The sequence below is a fragment of the Suricata suricatta genome, chromosome 10 (assembly GCF_006229205.1).
Source record: "Suricata suricatta isolate VVHF042 chromosome 10, meerkat_22Aug2017_6uvM2_HiC, whole genome shotgun sequence".
Classification (NCBI taxonomy): domain Eukaryota; kingdom Metazoa; phylum Chordata; class Mammalia; order Carnivora; family Herpestidae; genus Suricata; species Suricata suricatta.
In genome coordinates this window covers 73,014,130-73,031,907 of record NC_043709.1, presented here as the reverse complement: position 1 = coordinate 73,031,907, position 17,778 = coordinate 73,014,130, and the positions used below count along the sequence as shown (strand labels likewise).

The 17,778-nt window shown below is 35.3% G+C and overlaps 1 protein-coding gene across 1 annotated transcript in view; it reads right to left on the bottom strand.

Moving 5' to 3' along the window:
• Positions 1-1,294: 1,294 nt before the first annotated feature.
• KIF21A (kinesin family member 21A) overlaps positions 1,295-17,778 on the bottom strand; it is a 92,401-nt gene continuing 75,917 nt past the window's right edge. The window contains exons 33-39 of the mRNA XM_029955514.1: positions 17,496-17,632; positions 15,362-15,542; positions 13,518-13,682; positions 10,713-10,830; positions 9,164-9,334; positions 7,638-7,837; positions 1,295-2,568 (exon numbers count right to left, since the gene is read on the bottom strand). Of these exons, the coding sequence (XP_029811374.1) occupies positions 2,475-2,568; positions 7,638-7,837; positions 9,164-9,334; positions 10,713-10,830; positions 13,518-13,682; positions 15,362-15,542; positions 17,496-17,632 (1,066 nt within the window). The 3' untranslated portion in view covers positions 1,295-2,474. The remainder of the gene's footprint in view (positions 2,569-7,637; positions 7,838-9,163; positions 9,335-10,712; positions 10,831-13,517; positions 13,683-15,361; positions 15,543-17,495; positions 17,633-17,778) is intronic.

Here is a 17,778-nt window from a genome sequence, read left to right as displayed (position 1 = left end):
GGAGCAGGTGAGGAGCCTCGGATTGCCCGGATCTAGCTCTTGGGTCAACTAGAGGTCATGTCCTCTAGATGACTTCCCTCAACATCTTTCAAAAGACTGTGTCTTTGAGAAGACTGCCTCTTTTACATATTCATTTGAATTATTTAAATCAGATCAACTCTAGCTGAGCCTCCAGCATTTTAGAAGGTAAAACAGACACTGGGCTTTGTGTTTTGCACAAGCAAACACAGAGCTTAGGGCCATATAACAGACCTCTAATTGGACTTGCAGTCAAGGTCAGATGCCTCTAACAGGTGTGAAGACACACAGATCTTTCCAGTCAGAGCACTTACCAAGCTGTTAAGTGTTAAGTGCTAGATTTAGTCTCTCTCTCCACTCAGAGGGCAAGCATCAATTCAGTTTTGTTATTTTTTCTCCTTAGTACCTGGCCCAGGGCATGCTCAATAAACATTTATTGAATAAATTGTCATATGAATGGTTGAGCAATAGTCCTGTGAAAAGAAACACTCCAAGGGTGCTGAAATTCAAAATAGTACTAAAAATGTCTCTTAGGTCTTATCATAGTATTTTCCTTCAGGCAAAATTACAAAGTAGCTGAGTTCCTCTTTACAGGAAAATCCCTTCTTTAAAACAAAAGAAATATACATTTCATTGTGAAATAGAATACACATACATAAAAGAAGAGAAATATGCGTACAGGACCCCAAAACACCTCCACACACCCCTCTACACTCCCCACTCACCTCCTGAAACACCTGCCAGTGACACCGTCTCTATTTCTTCTCCAAGGAACCAGTCACTATTGTCCTAGTATTTGTGGGAATAAGTTTTGTTTTACCATGTTCACACGCCTAAATTATATAGTTATATAATTTGATTCAATTCTTTACTTTTTAAAAAATTTATTTATTTATTTAGAGAGAGAGTGGGGGAGGGGCAGAGGTATTAGAGGACAGACAATCTGAAGCAGGCTTTATACTGACAGCAGAGTTGAATGCTGGGCTTGAACCCACAAACTGCAAGATCATGACCTGAGCTGAAGTTGAACGCTCAACCAGCTGAGCCACCCAAGCGCCCCTGATTTAATTCTTTAAATAGTGAATTCCCTTGGTTCATCAAGTTTAGATTATGATTCAAACTATTCAAGAATATTTCATATCTAATGAGCAAAAACAGGATTGCATATGAAATGGTAGATAAAAAAATGTATTCCTTATATCACACACAGATAAAACAAAGTTTTATAAATACTAACAATTTTCATAAAATTAGAAAAAGGATAAGAGAATAACAATTCAGAGCAACATGTTTATTGAAGCCCTAGCTAAGCTCTCATTTACAAGTAAATATAATACTCAGGAGGGAAAAAAAATCACAAGACAATATTTTCAAATGTTATACTATCTACATAAAAATTAAACTTGCAGAATTTACAAATTAATATTCTAAGCAGACAAATTATACATCCTTTTGAAAATCCAATCTACAGCTTTTTAAAATTCATACAGTTACAATGTAAGACATTCTTTACAACCTACTTATTTACATAGCTTTTCCCCACTGCAAATGATAGAGCTCCCCTCATAACTACCAAGGTTTGCAAACATAGTGTATTTAAAATATATTTAGCAGCATATAAAAAAATTAGACAAAAGGGGAAGGAAATACTACTATTAAATAAAAATGAAATTAAAAGGTGATAATAGAAACAATTCCATAGGAAAATAGATCAAAATATATTTCTGTTAGGACATCAAAATTGTCTTCCATTGCAGAATGTACGCACAGCACTAATAAAACAATTTAACAGCATTTTAGTCCTGAGCACAGAATATAGCACAGCTGTAAAACTTTGGTCAATACAAGTAAACATCAACATTTAACACAAACTGCTTTAACATTTTTTTTTTAGTAGAAGACAGTCAATTCCACCTTACACAAAATCATCGATCATATTTTTCTATCTTATTTTTTCACATTACATTAAAACAGCATTGAAATTTGGAAACCCTCTATCGACTGATGTAAATACCAGACAAATGGACCATAATTTGACTAACATTCCCAGTACGTTTAAATATATAAATCATCTGAAGAGACTCTATGACGAATTACCAATGGGTTGTATTGTATGTATTCTGGGTGTTTTCTTACTGTCAGAAAAGCAGACATCTTACAATTCAAATAATTTTTAAGTGTTTTATAATAGCTAGGCACAAAAATCCAGCCACAATAAAAGTGTGAACCAAGCAGTATACCAATTACAGGATATATATGTATTGGCAGATATTAAAATTAAGCACACAGGCTAGTACACAATTAGAATACCATTTATACTCAGCAGTTGGATTCAGATATATCTTCCAGTTACTCCCATTCATAAGTTTTTGCCTAATAAATACAGGGCAACATTTCCATGATGAATATACAGAGTATTATCACAGTATTCAGTTTATGACTATCTTCACTCTTGTTTAATTACTGGCAATATCTTCCCCCAGATCTCCTATGTCAGAGATCTGACCATCTTGCAAATGGCGAGCCTTCCAAATTCTCACAGTTCGATCACTATGGAACAAATTAAAAATGAACACATGAAAAGAGGCAGGAAGATAAAGAAATAGCTCTTAGAATTACCTACTGTGAAAACATTTTCTGAAGAGGACTTTAATAGTTGTAAGTAAAAAAATACATTGTCCCATAAGTATATCAAACAGATACCCATAATAATGATATGAAAAGTAGTTCATATTATCAAGGGCTTACTACGGCAGGCATTGTTAGCATGTGCCCTTTATAAATAATACATTCCATCCTTGTTAACTACCATAGGTATAGTTAATGCTATTATCCTCTTTAGATTGATGTGCAAATTTAGGTCCAGAAAGTTTATGTAATTTGCTCAAAATCACAAGGTACATGACAGAACCAAGATTTCAAACTAGGCAGCTTGATTCCAGGGCCTCACCTCCAATCACTACACTGGATCTGTACTCATTATTTCAAAAAACAATATGCGACACAACATTGGTCAGAGATTTTCAGGCACAACAGCTCAGAGTAAGGTTACAGTAAGGCTTCTGGGAAGGGAAGAGATTGGGGCAGAGAGTTCAGGGAGCTGGTGAATCTGGCAAGAGTAAGAATTATGGTCACATGAAATCAGCATAAGCCCAGAGAAAATGCAGGAGGCCACTGAGAAGTAGACTAGTAAGTACTCCACCATCATGGAACAAAGAACATTCAAAGTGTTTCTGAGAAAACTTATTTTTGTTCACCTAGCATGTGGGTACTGGGGAATAGTTCTTAAACAATCATATTTCTTACTATATTTCTCCAGTTATTGAATAAGCTCAAAGCTAAAAGAGTTTCCATGGAATTCCAGTTAAAAGGCACTTCAGAGATTATGCAGTCCATTTCAAGGATAAAGACAGTTTAGTTACCTGTCTAATGTAACATAGTAAAGGGCAGAGGTAAGTCTCAGATCCAGGATTTTTAGTTTTTAATCAATAATCTTTGTTCTCCCTAAGAGTTCTTACTACAAGTAAAAAAGGAACTTTTTTCTTTTTTTTATACCTATATAAGATGATAGATGTTAACTAAACTTATTGTGGTAATCATTTTACAATATATGTAAGTCAAATCACTATGCTGTATACCTTAAACTTATACAATACTGTATGTCAATTATATCTCAATAAAACTGGAAAAAAATAATAGTCTTCTCACCAACCTACACAGCATATATACATTGGAAACTGCAAGGGAGTACATTCATTCATCCACCTAGTCATCTACGCAGTCATTTATTCAACCATCCACTCAACAAATATTTATTGAGAACTTGCTATGTTCCAGACACTATTCTAAGTGTTTGGGACAATTCTTAAAAACAAACAACCAAACAAACAAACAGATAAATAACAAAACCCTCTTCCATTGTAGCTTGTATATTCTAACAAGAGGAGATAGACAGTAAATCATAATAAATAATTAAATTATGAAGTTTATTAGAAAGTAACACATGTTATAGAAAAAGAAAAGACAGCATGGAAAAGGGAACTGGTGTGCTAGGTGATAACAGGGGTTACAATTTTAAATAAAATGCCAAAGTTACTCTTAGTGAGAAAGAAGGACATTGGAAGAAAGTCTCTGAAGGCAAAGCATTCTGGGCAAAGAGAGCAGGCAGGGCAAATGTACTATGGCTGAAATGAGGGTGGTGTGTTCAAGGAAGAGTACAGAGGTTACTGGGGACTGCAAAACAAGGAGCAGGTCTAGAAGGAACAAGTACTAAAAGGAAAGGCGAGAGAAATAACAGATGCTCACAGGGTCACATCAAGTATGGCTTTCTAGGTGAAATAGGGAACCACTGCAAGGTTTTGAGCAGAAAAGGAATATGATCAGATCTGTGTTATAAAGGACTCTTCTGGCTTCTGTGTTGAGAGTAGACTACATATGAACAAGGTACCTTGTTTAGGAACTACTAGTAATAATCAGCTCTTGTAGTAATCCAAGAGCGGACAGTAATTAGATCAGTGAATTAGAAGATATGGTGAATAGTCAGATTCCAAATACAATTTCAAGGCAGCAAACCCACAGATTTGCTCAAGGACTGGGTACAGGGTGTGAAAGGAAGGAATGAAAGTTTCTGGCCTGATCAACGGGGAAGACAGTGATGCCATAAACTGATGGTGAGAAGGCTCAAGGATGAACAGGTTTCCTGGGAAAGTTGGGATTTCAGGTTAGGACATATTAAGTCTGAAATGATCAAATTTCTGCTACTGGTCATAACCAAGTAATTTGAAGCAGGTTAGTGCTCCTACTGCAAACAAAGTGAAAACCTGACAAAATATATGGAACAACAATTTTCAGAGACTGGACCAGGAAGAGTGCAGGGCCATCATCCCAAAGAAAAGGGAGAGAGGTGAGGTCTGCACCAGCCCTGGGTGTTGCCCTGCAAACACTTTCCGGACTACAGCAAGGAAGGAAGAATGCAAGCAGAAAACGACAGAAGCACTGAGTTGAAGAAAGAGAAATAAAAACCTGGGGAATGGGAAGTAGTTGGAACTTTCAGGATCAAGTAGAGAAGAGGAGAGAGCTATGCAGAAAGAACTATGGAGCTATGGAAAAAAGAACTCCATCAATCTATATATAAGGGCCCCTAATGTCTCTGACTGAACATTAAGCTAACATGAGTAGAGAAAGATTATAAGGCCAGGCCAAAAAGAACCCCCCAAAAAACAAAGCAAAACAAAACAGAAAACAAAAATAAACAAACAAAAAACATTTACTAGTGAGCTGTAAGTTGAACAATTCCCAGAGCCCACAGAGGGCTATGAGCTGTTCAAGTTCTGATCAGTAAGGAGATATCATCAAACACCCGTGCTATTCAGCAGAAATCCAAGAAGAATTAAAAATCAGTCTCAAAAAGATGAAGCTGAAGTACAAGTAACTTAACTGCCTGACAAAGTCCCATGCTCTTTAGAAGAATACAACAAAATCCAGATCTCGAAACACAATATAATGTCCAACATCCAGTAAAATATTACTTGACAAAAAAGCAGGAAAAATGAGACCCATAAACATAAGAAAAATTAATCAATACTACAGATCCAGATTTGTAAATAAGTACATAAATAAATAATAAGCAAAAGATCTAGAACATCAGATATGATGGAATTATTATATAAGGACTGGGTTATAAAGAGCCTCAGTTTTCCCACTTGTAAAATAGAGACAATAATAATATTCACTTTCTAAGTTTTAATGAAGATAAATGAATTAGCGCTTGGAGAGAACTTAGAACAATACCTGGTAAATGCTAAGCACTATACAAGTGTGTGCTAATTAACAAATAAGTGAAAGTAATTTGAAAATAGGCTTTCTGACTTTATTGGCTATTTTCCTGATTTTTAAGTTATATAGTAAATAACTGCTGTACTATGGCCATAGTGCCAAAAAGTTCAGTTCTTCAAAAATAAGACTATATTGTGGAAGAGAGGTGTTACAGTAACATCATACTTCACCCACCAGACCGCAGTGATATATAATACTTTTATAGTCTTATATTGTGTGTCACACAGCTTTGAGAGATATTATTTCCTGTAAATCACCAAGGTTACAACAAGTTTCCAAGAGGATAAACAAAAGTGGTGAGTCTTGAGAAAGTAATACATCTTGGAAATAATATCAATGAAGCACCAAAGGTAAGCACCTTAGAAAAATACAAAATAAATCAACTTTGAAATACTTTGGAGATATGAGAGAGTAAATCTAAATAAAAAGGGGAATTTGATGGAAATAGCACAAATAAGAAGAGATGCCATAGAAATAGAGCAGAAGTTTCAAAATAAAATCAGGGTAATCATACATTTAAGATAGATGAATCAAGAAGGTACTCTGATTAAGTGTGAAAATGACCAAAGGAGATTTTCAAGATAGATATTCATGAGACATTATATTTTATTTGAATGAAACCAATGCCTCACATTATTGGTTTCATATATTGGGTACATATATTTTCCTTTCCAAAGTACTTATACATATATTATGTAATTTTTATGGTCACAACAACTCTCACCTTCCTTCATGCATCTTCTTAAATGTCACTTACTCAGTGAGGCCTTCACCAACCACCCTATTATGTAACCCTCTCCCCCCGATACTCTCTTCTCTGAACCCTGCTTTATTGTTCTCCATAGTACCTGTCACCATGTAATATATTTTACTTATTTCTTTTCTTCTCCTTAGAATGAAACTGGGGGGTTGAATCTGTTTTGTTCACAGCCCCTTCCAAGAGTCTGGAACAGCCTGACTCTGGAGATTCATCAAGAATGAAAAAATATGCAAATGAATCCAGCCTTCCTAAGAGGGAGGAACCAGATATTAGGTACTTATACAGCTGAGCCTTGAACAACACAGGTTTGAACTATGAGGACCCAGTAACACATGAATTTTTTCAGTAAACACAACACAGTACTATAAATATATTTTCTCTTCCTTATGATTTTCTTAAAACATTTTTTCTCTAGCTTCCTTTATTGTAACAATCCAGTATTTAATACATATAACATACAAAATATGTGTTAATTGACAAGTTATATTATTGGTAAGACTTCAAGTCACCAGTAAGCTATTCATAGTTTAGTTTTAGGAGAGTGAAAATTATACCTGGATTTTCAACTGTGCAGGGGTCAGGGCCCCTAAGCCGACTTTGTTCAAGGGTCAACTGTACTATAACCAGAGGTAGAAGGGGAACAGAGATTTTTTTTTTAATGAATTATTCCAAATGAGAAGAATGGTAAGTTTGTTGCCTTTCTGGAAAAAAAGTTTTAGAAATGAATCTCCTATAAATGATTCTTTTTAATTAAAATCATGAGGGGAAGATCTAGGAGCAGACTTCCTAATATAAGCAGAGTGCTAACGCAGAAGTAACGCTATTCTCATGTAATCTGAGGATAAATGCAGTGCCCAAAGTGCATATCAGAAAATATATATGAGATCTTAAATAGACATTAGGATGCCTGTAATAAAAGGGCTTCATATGCTCTATATTTCCAAATATTTACAACTTATAATATTTATTAAATCTGAACACAAACAACCAATATAGGAAAAAAAATCACATAAAAAAAACTTACTCGGCTGCAGTAAAAATGTGGGTGGAATTAACACATATGGCATTGATAGGACTATCGTGACCCTTCATTTCTCCAACTGGCACAAAAGTATCCATGTTCCAAAGCTTCAAAATGCCCCCTCTGCAGCCACTGAGCAAAACTGGGTGCCCTGGCACCACTCCTAGGGCACAGACCCAATCCTTATGTGCATTTGGAACTTGCTGAGAGAAAGAAAGAAAATCAGAAGCTGAAGAGGAACCTTCCAAAATGATATTTTCACACCAAAGTAAGTTTTGAACATTTCTGTTGACAAAACAATATTTGAAACACTGAATGGCCTGGAAGCATATACATATATTAGTCATTTTTGCGGTCACAACAACTCTCCCCTTCCTTCATGCATTTTTTTTTAATGTTTATTTATTTTTGAGAGAGTGAGAAAGACAGAGTGTGAGTAGGGGAGGGAGACACAGAATCTGAAGCAGGCTCCAGCTCTGAGCTGTCAGCACAGAGCCCAATGCAGAGCTTGAACCCATGAACCACAAGATCATGACCCGAGCCAAAGTCAGATGCTTAACCAACTGAGCCACACAGGTGCCCCAAAATTCATTTTCTATGCAATTATTCTTAGTGATTTAAAGAAATAAATCTGCAATTGGCTTCCTGATCTGCCTCAATTATTTTCAGTGTTATCAATAATAAAGCTTATAATGTTAAAAGTCTTATAGAATACAAAAGACCCAGAAAGTATACAGAATTTTTCACATCACATTCTCTTCATGGGAGTTAAGTGTATCACTTTTCTCTGAAATGTATTTAATTCAACAAGTTTGAAAACTACAACCTGGTATGGAGACCATAAGGACCGCCTCATAAAATCACTGCCTCCAACCTTTAGTAGAAAACATGGAGGCCTAAGGCTTTTTGTAGAAAACTAAAGTAGAGTTCACATGTATTTCATAATGAGTAAACAATACGTATAAGCTCAAATTATATGACTATATTTATGTATAAATATATTTATATGAATAATATGAAAGTCACAACCATGAATGTATATTTATAAAAGCTTTTGAGGGGCACCTGGGTGGCTCACTAGTTTAAGTGTCCGACTTCAGCTCAGGTCATGATCTCACAGCTTGTAAGTTTGAGCCCTGCATCAGGTTCTATGCTGACAGTGTGGAGCCTGGAGCCTGCTTTGAACTGTATGTCTCCCTCTCACTCTGTCCCTCCCCGACTCATGCTCGTGCTCTCTCTCTCTCAAAAAAAAAAAAAAACATTAAAAAGTGTTTTAATAACAGAAAGCTTTGAATGCAATATATACATCTCTTGCCAAGTTTGTTCTATTGACATTCATGCTACTTGTTCATTTTATTTTTATCTACTCTTATCTAGAAGGTATTGTTAAATATTGAACGTTGCCCTTCTCATAATTAGTAACTCTGATAGCTGAAGATGAAACACCCTTTGAGAGGCTCTTCAAGGTCTTACACAGATGACTGGTGGCTTTGAAGTACCCACTCCATCCCATGAAAGTTCTGCATTACCTGTAGAAGGTCTTTTCGTGCTAAGTCCCATTTCTTGATTCCGTTATCTCTAGACCCACTAAACAGGTTATCCCCTTGTATGGTTAGCGCTTCAATGCCATCATAATGAGGGGGCTCAAAATTGTGGGTGGGACTCACAGTTCCCAGAGCCCCTTCAGTTACATCAAACATCTAAAAAAGAAGAGAGAAAGTAGGCATCCTATTTAACTTACAAATAAGCACTTCTATGTGTTCATATGTAGAAACACATACACATGTATATTAACAAGATGTGATTTGTCTTGTTACCATATTTATCTAAATTAACTAAATTAACCTTGTATAAATGACTCAGGTAGAACCCAGGCCCTATTTGCATGCTACTTTTGCTTATATGTCACATGTTTATATGTCTGTAGGCTTTTAAGGAACAAAACCAATTTTTTCATGTATGGTGTACATATTATGTTCAATAATAAAAATACTACATATCAATCCAGTTGAAAGTCAGAAAAATGATATGACTGTTACTAAGCACTATAATGTAGCTCTGCAATCCCGGTGGTCATCTCGAATTCCTCCAGAGTTGCTATTCAAAACCTTCCACTCCACTCTGTTGTCATCCCTCTTAGCTATTGACATTATGATTTCCTGAAATGGGTAGCATGATCAAAAAGAAACTTTTTGGACTCTTCCCTTCATTCCAAAAGTTTCCTTTTATCTTCAAACATTCTCTTACTCTTCCCTTCTTTTTAGATGCTAATGTTTGCTTCCTGCTTCCCAGGGTTCACATCACTGATATGGATCTAACTCCTTCCACCTTCATCAGTTACCATTTCCCCCTTCACTTCCCTCTCTAAGGGGCCGGCTTCCTATGCAGACAGGTATACTCAAGTCTACCGAATATACAGTCTTCTATTTTCATGGCACAAATCCATTTCTCATCTCTTAATCTCAGGTTCTAAAAAGAGTACTTAAACTTTTACTATCTCTCTTTGTTACTGCATTTTCTTTTTATGCCTCTTGGTTCTTACATGAACTCCCAAGGCTGAGTCCAGTAAACCTCTCTCCTTTGGTCACATCAACTACTCTAATTCCTTGAACATCTGCTTCTATTTAAATGCCTCCCAAACCTGCATGTCTAATCATAATTTATCTTGAGTTCTATCCTATAGGAGGATGACTTCTATTACTTAGTATCTCAAACTTAATATTTCCAGAATCAAACTCTGCATCTTCCCTTATCTGCTAATTTCATAAAATCTGAAGACCATACTAAACCCAGTATAAAAAATGGTGGCAGTAAGACTCAAGCATTAGCTGAATGACTGAGCCAAAGATTATTAAAATCCCTCCCATACTATCTTCTCTGAAAAATGAGAATACAGGATTGAATAAAAAGACAATAAAATCTGGAACTATTGAGTGAGGAAAAAGATCAAGAAGTAGAAGTAAGGATAGGATTGGAAAAAAAGAAAACTAATTAAGAGCAAAGGGTCTTAGGTGCATCTGATACTTCAAATCTATCATTTAGTAGGAGAATATAATTCAACAACTCTGTCATACACACTTTGATGTAATGATCCTTGGAGCCAGTGATGATTAGATCTTGTCCATTAGAAATCTGATCTACTGTAAGGCACATAACAGGGCCTAGGTGTCCTGTTAACTTTCCTGTAGACTGAAACCTTTAAAAAGAAAGAAAAATAATTTTGTTTGAAAATATTTCTTAATGGGTTGATGTTATACCTCAACATAAATAATCTACATTCTTTGATGAAACTGTTCACTAATGCTTTTTAAAAATATTTTAGCCCCACCTCTCTGCAACTTTCTTCAAATTAAGAGTCAGAAAATGGCCAAACTAACCTATTCTATGACTGAAGAGTGAGGAATCCTAAATAAGTTATTCCAAAGAATGTGACCCATGTCATTCAGACAGTAAACAAAAAGGCAGAAAAACTTACAAAAGACTAATTTTAAATGCAACCTAAGTCCAGGTAAACCCTAATCTGTGAAATGTCCGAACATGTTAAAAATACATGACCAATGTTATTAGGTCCTGTTTGGAATTTGATTCAAACAACTGTATTGCTTATATGACTACACAATAAAAATATGGAAAAAGACTACTTTATATAAAGCCCATATATTCTCACATATACACATACACAAATATGTACACCAATCATATATACATGTATATACACACATATATATACACACTTATGCACACATATATGTATATATGCATGTCAGAAATTAAGTGGTCCATTTAATCAGTTACTATAAGGACTGAAAATGACCAGGACATATAGCTGACTGGTAGAAAAATGTGTGATGTTAATTATCAGGGAGTGACAATGAACTTCGTTTCACAGTTCTACCTTAATCAAGCTGCTGTAATATAGAGACTGAAAGGACACAGGTCTGAACCAAACTGACTCCATGACAGGCTTTAAGTTTCCCCTCTGAGCTTAAAGGCCTACGTTTCGGTTTCCCAGAATCATTAGACAATAGCAGGAAAAGGGCACATATTGCTCAACAAGTGACCACCTTCCCAATACCCAATCAAAAGCGGCCAGGCAACACACTTAACATTCCTAAGGGCAGGCCTGGAGATGGAAACTATAGATAGTTACCTGTTGCTTAATGCTAGACTAACCAGTTACTCACCCCACATGGGGGTCCTTAACCCACCCTGTAACTGGTTATTTTCAAAGAAACACTAAATGTCGTGATTGGGTCCCTCCAAAAGCAACGAACACTCTGGACAATGTGTATGGTTAGAATTGTTACTAAGGCTGTTATACAATGATGATTGGATTACTGTACCTATGTCTGTCATAATTTTCTGTAACCCCCCTTTTTCTAACCCTACCCAGCCTTTGTTGAAGGCTCTCAGCACGGATCCACTGTGTTGGTGAGGTCTGGGAGCCCAAGCTTAAGCCCGAATAAACGCCCTTTGCTTTTGCATATGTGACTCGGTCTCCCTGGTGGTCTCTGATTTTGGGGGGATATTGCAATCTGGGCATAACAAGATGTATTTTACTTGTAGAATATCAGCTTCTAAAAAAATGATTTTCTTAGTTACTTTTTATGATAAATCTACATTTAATCTTGTTGCTGAAATGAGCAGCTTTTAAAGGACCTAACTTTTCAGCAAAAATAGAAAGTGTAAAGATTTTTAAAAGCTGTTACCTTTCTGCCTCATGTCATGACTTTGAGTATCTTCCTCCATGGTGTTTTGACTATGAGTCAAGTTTTAACATCTTTAAGAATAAACCAAGTATCCACCTCTCTTCTCATTTTCTCAGATAAGCACTGTGTTCAATTTTCTGTATTTTATTTCTAAAATAGACTCATGACTGTATTTCTTCTCTCTCTCTCATCTATTTATCTATAAGTTAGGTTTATTACTCTTTCCCAGCCATGTGTTAAAACATTACAAGTTATAACTAGTTATTTTCAGTTTCTAAAATATCCCTTTTATTTACCACTGACAAATCCCTCTGGATGGGAGGTACACTGTATTACCTGAATTACCAACTTTACTCAGTATCCTATAAATGCCTGCTTAATAGCCATTATCCTCCATTACAACATGAGCTCTAAGAAGGTAGACACCACATTTGTCTTGCTCAGTCTTATTCCCAGCACCCACCACAGTCTTGGTGTAGTGCCTGCCAGAATTGATGGTGAAAAAATACTTAACAAATGCATATTCCCTTGCTGCTAACATTTTAAGAACTAAGAAAAAAAAGCTAAAATAAATACTCAACTGAGGGATGAAAGCTCATGTTTCATGGCAAATAAAAATCAAATCAGGGATGTAATGCCTTACATTTCAATTTTTCATTTCTACCCATTTTAATACTTCATCTTTTATTTATATTTCACATTCACAAAAACCATATAAGGTTTTATGTCAACAGTTATTAACTTAAGTTTATAAACTAAAAATTTTGAGCTGTAAGATGTTTAAGTGATCTGCCCCCCCCAAAACAAAAACCAAAAACCAAAACAAACAACAAAAAAAACACAAAAAAATTTTTCAAAGGTCCTACTGAAACAGAACAAGGATCTTAATCTCTTTCTTTCTAGTGAACAACACAAATTGTAGACAAATATTAAGAGAGGTTATTTCCTTCATATACTTTCTTTCTATTGATGGAGAATAAAAGAAAGAAAATGTATGAGTTGGCTTATGAGGACAGAAGAGACATTTAGGGGTATTGGGCCAAATGGAAGAGTCTCTTATTTTATATTAACTTCTGGGATTATAAAAATTAGATTTGACATGCACCAATATGTTATTAATGTCTGAAAGTTGTATTTGCCATATATAAGAAATACATTTTCTTAAAAATTCTACCTTTTAAGATCCCACATTCTGACAGCATTTCCAGAAGCTGCATAGAGGAAAGTGCCAGTTGGGTTTAGAGCAATTTGATTTATCTGGTTTTCTCCAGAAGGAATAGCTACTGTCCGGCTGGTACTTGCAGAACAGGCATCTCCAAGAGTAACTTGACCTGAAGACCTTAACAGGGACAAAACAAAGGGGAAAAATCACAACAATCCTGGGTAAGAGTTCAGCTCACAGTTCCTTGAATTCTTAGGAAACTGGCTGTGGGCAAAAACAAGCTCTGTGACCTTTGGTCACTGTGTGAACTGTACCTGACACAGAACCTCACTCCCACATAGCCGGCACTTAGAAACACACTTGATGAATAAGTGAATAAATAAGTGACTAAAACAAGATTAAATGGCTTAAAATGTTTAATCCATTAATGTATTATAAACCTAAGAATTCCAGGCCTTGAGTTAGGGATGACTGGAATATCGTTCAAAAAATATTAGATGTCGAGGCCCTAGCTGGCACAATCAGCTAAGCCTCTGGATTTGGCTCAGGTCATAATCTCAAGATTCATGAGATCAAGCCCCACCTCAGGCTCTGCTTGGGGTTCTCTCTCTTCCTCTCTCTGTGCCTCCCCTGCCTCACATTCTCTGTCTCTCAAACTAAATTAACTTTAAAAAAAAAGATTAGATGTCATATATAAAGAACAAAAAAACTCAACAAATGATACAGTGCCACAAAGGTAATTCATTTTCCTGCAGCTTTCAGAAGCCCCCTGGAAGCCAGGCCTACCGGTATTCTTTATGTCTAACTGTGCCTTTTGAATTAAAGACAATGAGGATTTTTCAAACCATTCCCAGTTTTGCCTACTCTAACCCAATCATACATGGAGTATTTGCCAAGTGCTAAAGACTTAAACATAACGTATTTCTATTTCCTCAGATAAATTCTAAATGATAAATATATTCTTAAATTTTGAAACATTTTCTCAGCTAACTTCTAAAATATCAAACTATAATCAATCTTTTTAAATTTGACTTTAGTGAGTCAACTGAACTGTCAGATTTCTAAGATACAATGCTCCTTTTTCTATGAAATTTCCCCCAAGAGACTTGTGTGTAGTGCAATAAATAATTAGTAGTTCTCAAAATATAAATTGCCACTTGTATTAATATTTCCTCTACAAATTATAAAAATTACCCTTTGGTATGCACCCATTGCTTATTTAAACCAAGGGTTTACCTCAGTTTAAATTATATAAGACAGTGCATCAATCTTATAGCAAAAAAGAATCACTATTTGCTCTATATTTTAAAGACACCATAAAATGACATAGAAAACAAACTTAACTTCCAATTATCCAACCTAACTACAGTTATGGAATTTGTGCTCACACAAAAGCAGTATAGTTTCTAACACAAACAAACAAATAAACAAACAACTCTCAATTATTTAATACCTGCTAATTAAAGGTTACAAGTACTTCTTTACTACCTACAATGGTGATTTTAGCCATTTTCTAAGGAGTGGTATTCATTTGAAGCAAGTAATGTAAATCACTTAACCACATCACATAATACATACTATGAAAATGCAATACCTTAGTATTTGAGAGGGAGGAATATGAAATGTAATCTTAGTCACAGATTGAATGTAATTTATTCCTTCCTGTTTAATACTAGGCTCCTATATTTCATTTTCTCAATAGTTTTCTCCCGTTATATCGTCTACATTCTAACCTAACATCCTTTTAGAATTGGACAGTTATAAATAAATAAAAATGCATTCATACTCCTATCTTTTCATATATGCTATACATAAGAACTATTTGCCCTTATGCTATTTGTCTTTAAATTACTTACGTCAGTGTTCGAATGCACTTTGCTGAGTCTCTGATGTCCCACACCTTAATATAAGATGTGGACACAGTGAAGACCAAACTTGTATAATTACAATATTTTACAGATACAACATTGTTGGGATGACCCCCCAATGACATTATCTCCTGCCCCGTCACCAGATTCCATACTTTACAAGTACGATCTAAAACAAACAAGAAAAGGAAAATACCGTCAATATGAACTAAATTAGGTTCTCTTAACAATGAAAATTATTTAAACAATCTTTCCCCTAGAAGAATGAAATAAAATAAGAAAACAGTAATTATTCCATTAGCTGCAACAGACATCGCACCTCTATCCTTGACCCTCTGCATCAAGTTCAATGGCAAAGTACATACAAAGGATTGGATGAAAGGGAAGAATGGCTAGTGTATGGATTATGTGGTATTAAAAATTATATAAAATTTCAAAATCATCATATCACAAGACTCTTGCTTCAATTTTCCCCTTTATTTAAAATGGTGTTCCCATATCAGCCTCTTCAAGTATTCTGCTTTGATTACTCCCACCTCCTCACAGCACTCTACACTCATAAATACATATACCTTTCTTTTCCAGGTGTCACTTGTTGATGGATTTCATTTTTGACCCCCCAAAATAATTATAAACTAATTTTTTTTCTGAGAGTCAAATATGTGATTATTCTAGAGATAAAGTTACTTTGAATTAAAAAAAGTACATTTTCACAGTGGAGATTCTTTTTTAGTTGGAGAATAGCTTCCTGTTATTCACAATTCATAAGTTCTAGCTAGATATGTTACACTTCCTTATACACAATGAGCAATAAATGCTTGCTGATTAAACTGAGTCTTGTAATATCCCTAAATGCTAAAAATTGCTTATTAGCCTCCCCAAACTTGTACTTGCTTCCCTCCTACATTTCTAGCTTTACTTATGCTTATGATTACAGTTGACACTTGAACAACATGGGTTTGGAGGGTCTACCTATATGCAAAATTTTTGATAAATATAGTATAGTACTATAAATGTATTTTCTCTTATGATTTTCTTTGTAACATTTTTTTTCTAATTTATTTCATTATAAGAATATAGTATGTAATACATATAACATGCACAATATTTATTAATCAACTGTTTATATAATTGGTAAGGCTTTGGTTCACAGAGAGCTATTAGTAGTTCAGTTTTGGGGGAGTCAAAAGTTATATGCAGATTTTCGACTGTGTGAGGGGCTGGCACCCCTAACCCCCATTGTTGTTCAAGGGCCAACTGTATTCTACTTTTCAACCAATTGGATTTAGTTTCCAAACATATCCTACTTTTCCCTCCATGTCTGTGCTTGCATGGTTCTATAATCTTGGTTGTCAGTCATATATCCAAACCTGTCAATATCCAAACCATCCTAAATGTTGATCCTAAATGCCTCTATGTCAAAACCTGGTTATATCTCACAGGTTGGCATAACCTTTCCCTTTTCTGAAACCTCAAAAAACTCTTAGTATTTAACTCTTCAAAGCATTTGTAGTTCATTTCTAGTTGCCTACACTTGTACCAAAGTGGGTTAAGAGTACAGGTTTGGAGATGAGTAGACCTGGGTTTCCACTCCTGGTTCTTCTACTTACTACTAAGTTTATCTGGGAAAATTTTTTCATTTCGTGAATCCTCAGTTTCTTCATCTGTAAAATGAGTATGCAACATGTATCTCGCTGGGGTTACCATGAGAATGAAATGAGATGCAATTTGTATAGCATCTAGCATAATCTCTGACATATAGTTAAGTACTCAAGAAACAATGGTTCCTACCCATATTATTCTCCTTACCACAGTGTAAGTACATTGTAATGGCCTTATGTCAATTTTTATATAACCTGCATTGCTAAACTCAGGACCTTACATGCATTAAGTGCTCCGTTACTGAAGGGAGATGTATTTTCTCAACATTCTATTCATGTAACATCAACAGAGGTTTTACTTTCTTCCCGACTATGCAATTATTTTATATAATTCAGGAGTTGAACCAAATATCTCTCAGGTTTTTATGGGTCTTAAGCAGTTTGACTATTCTTAAAGCCTGTTAAACTGTAATCATATTTTTTTCATCTGTTAAATATCCACATGGAACCACCACTAGTACCTTTTGATCCAGTGAAGAGGAGATCATCAGTAGAATCTACACAGAGCACAGCTTTTGTGTGCCCTTCAGCTATGTGAATACACTGCAGAGGAGAAGCTCTGATTCCTTTTGAAGCAGGAAATGGGTTGATTATACCCCTGAGGTGGGGAAAAACAAGATTTACTTTAGTAGCTGTATTATGAGACTAATTTTATTTTTCCCCTGACTTTAAGAAGCCTTTCTAAGTAATTAATAAGAAAATTTAGACTGTTCCTTTGTCTCTTTTTAAAGCAAAAGGACACAG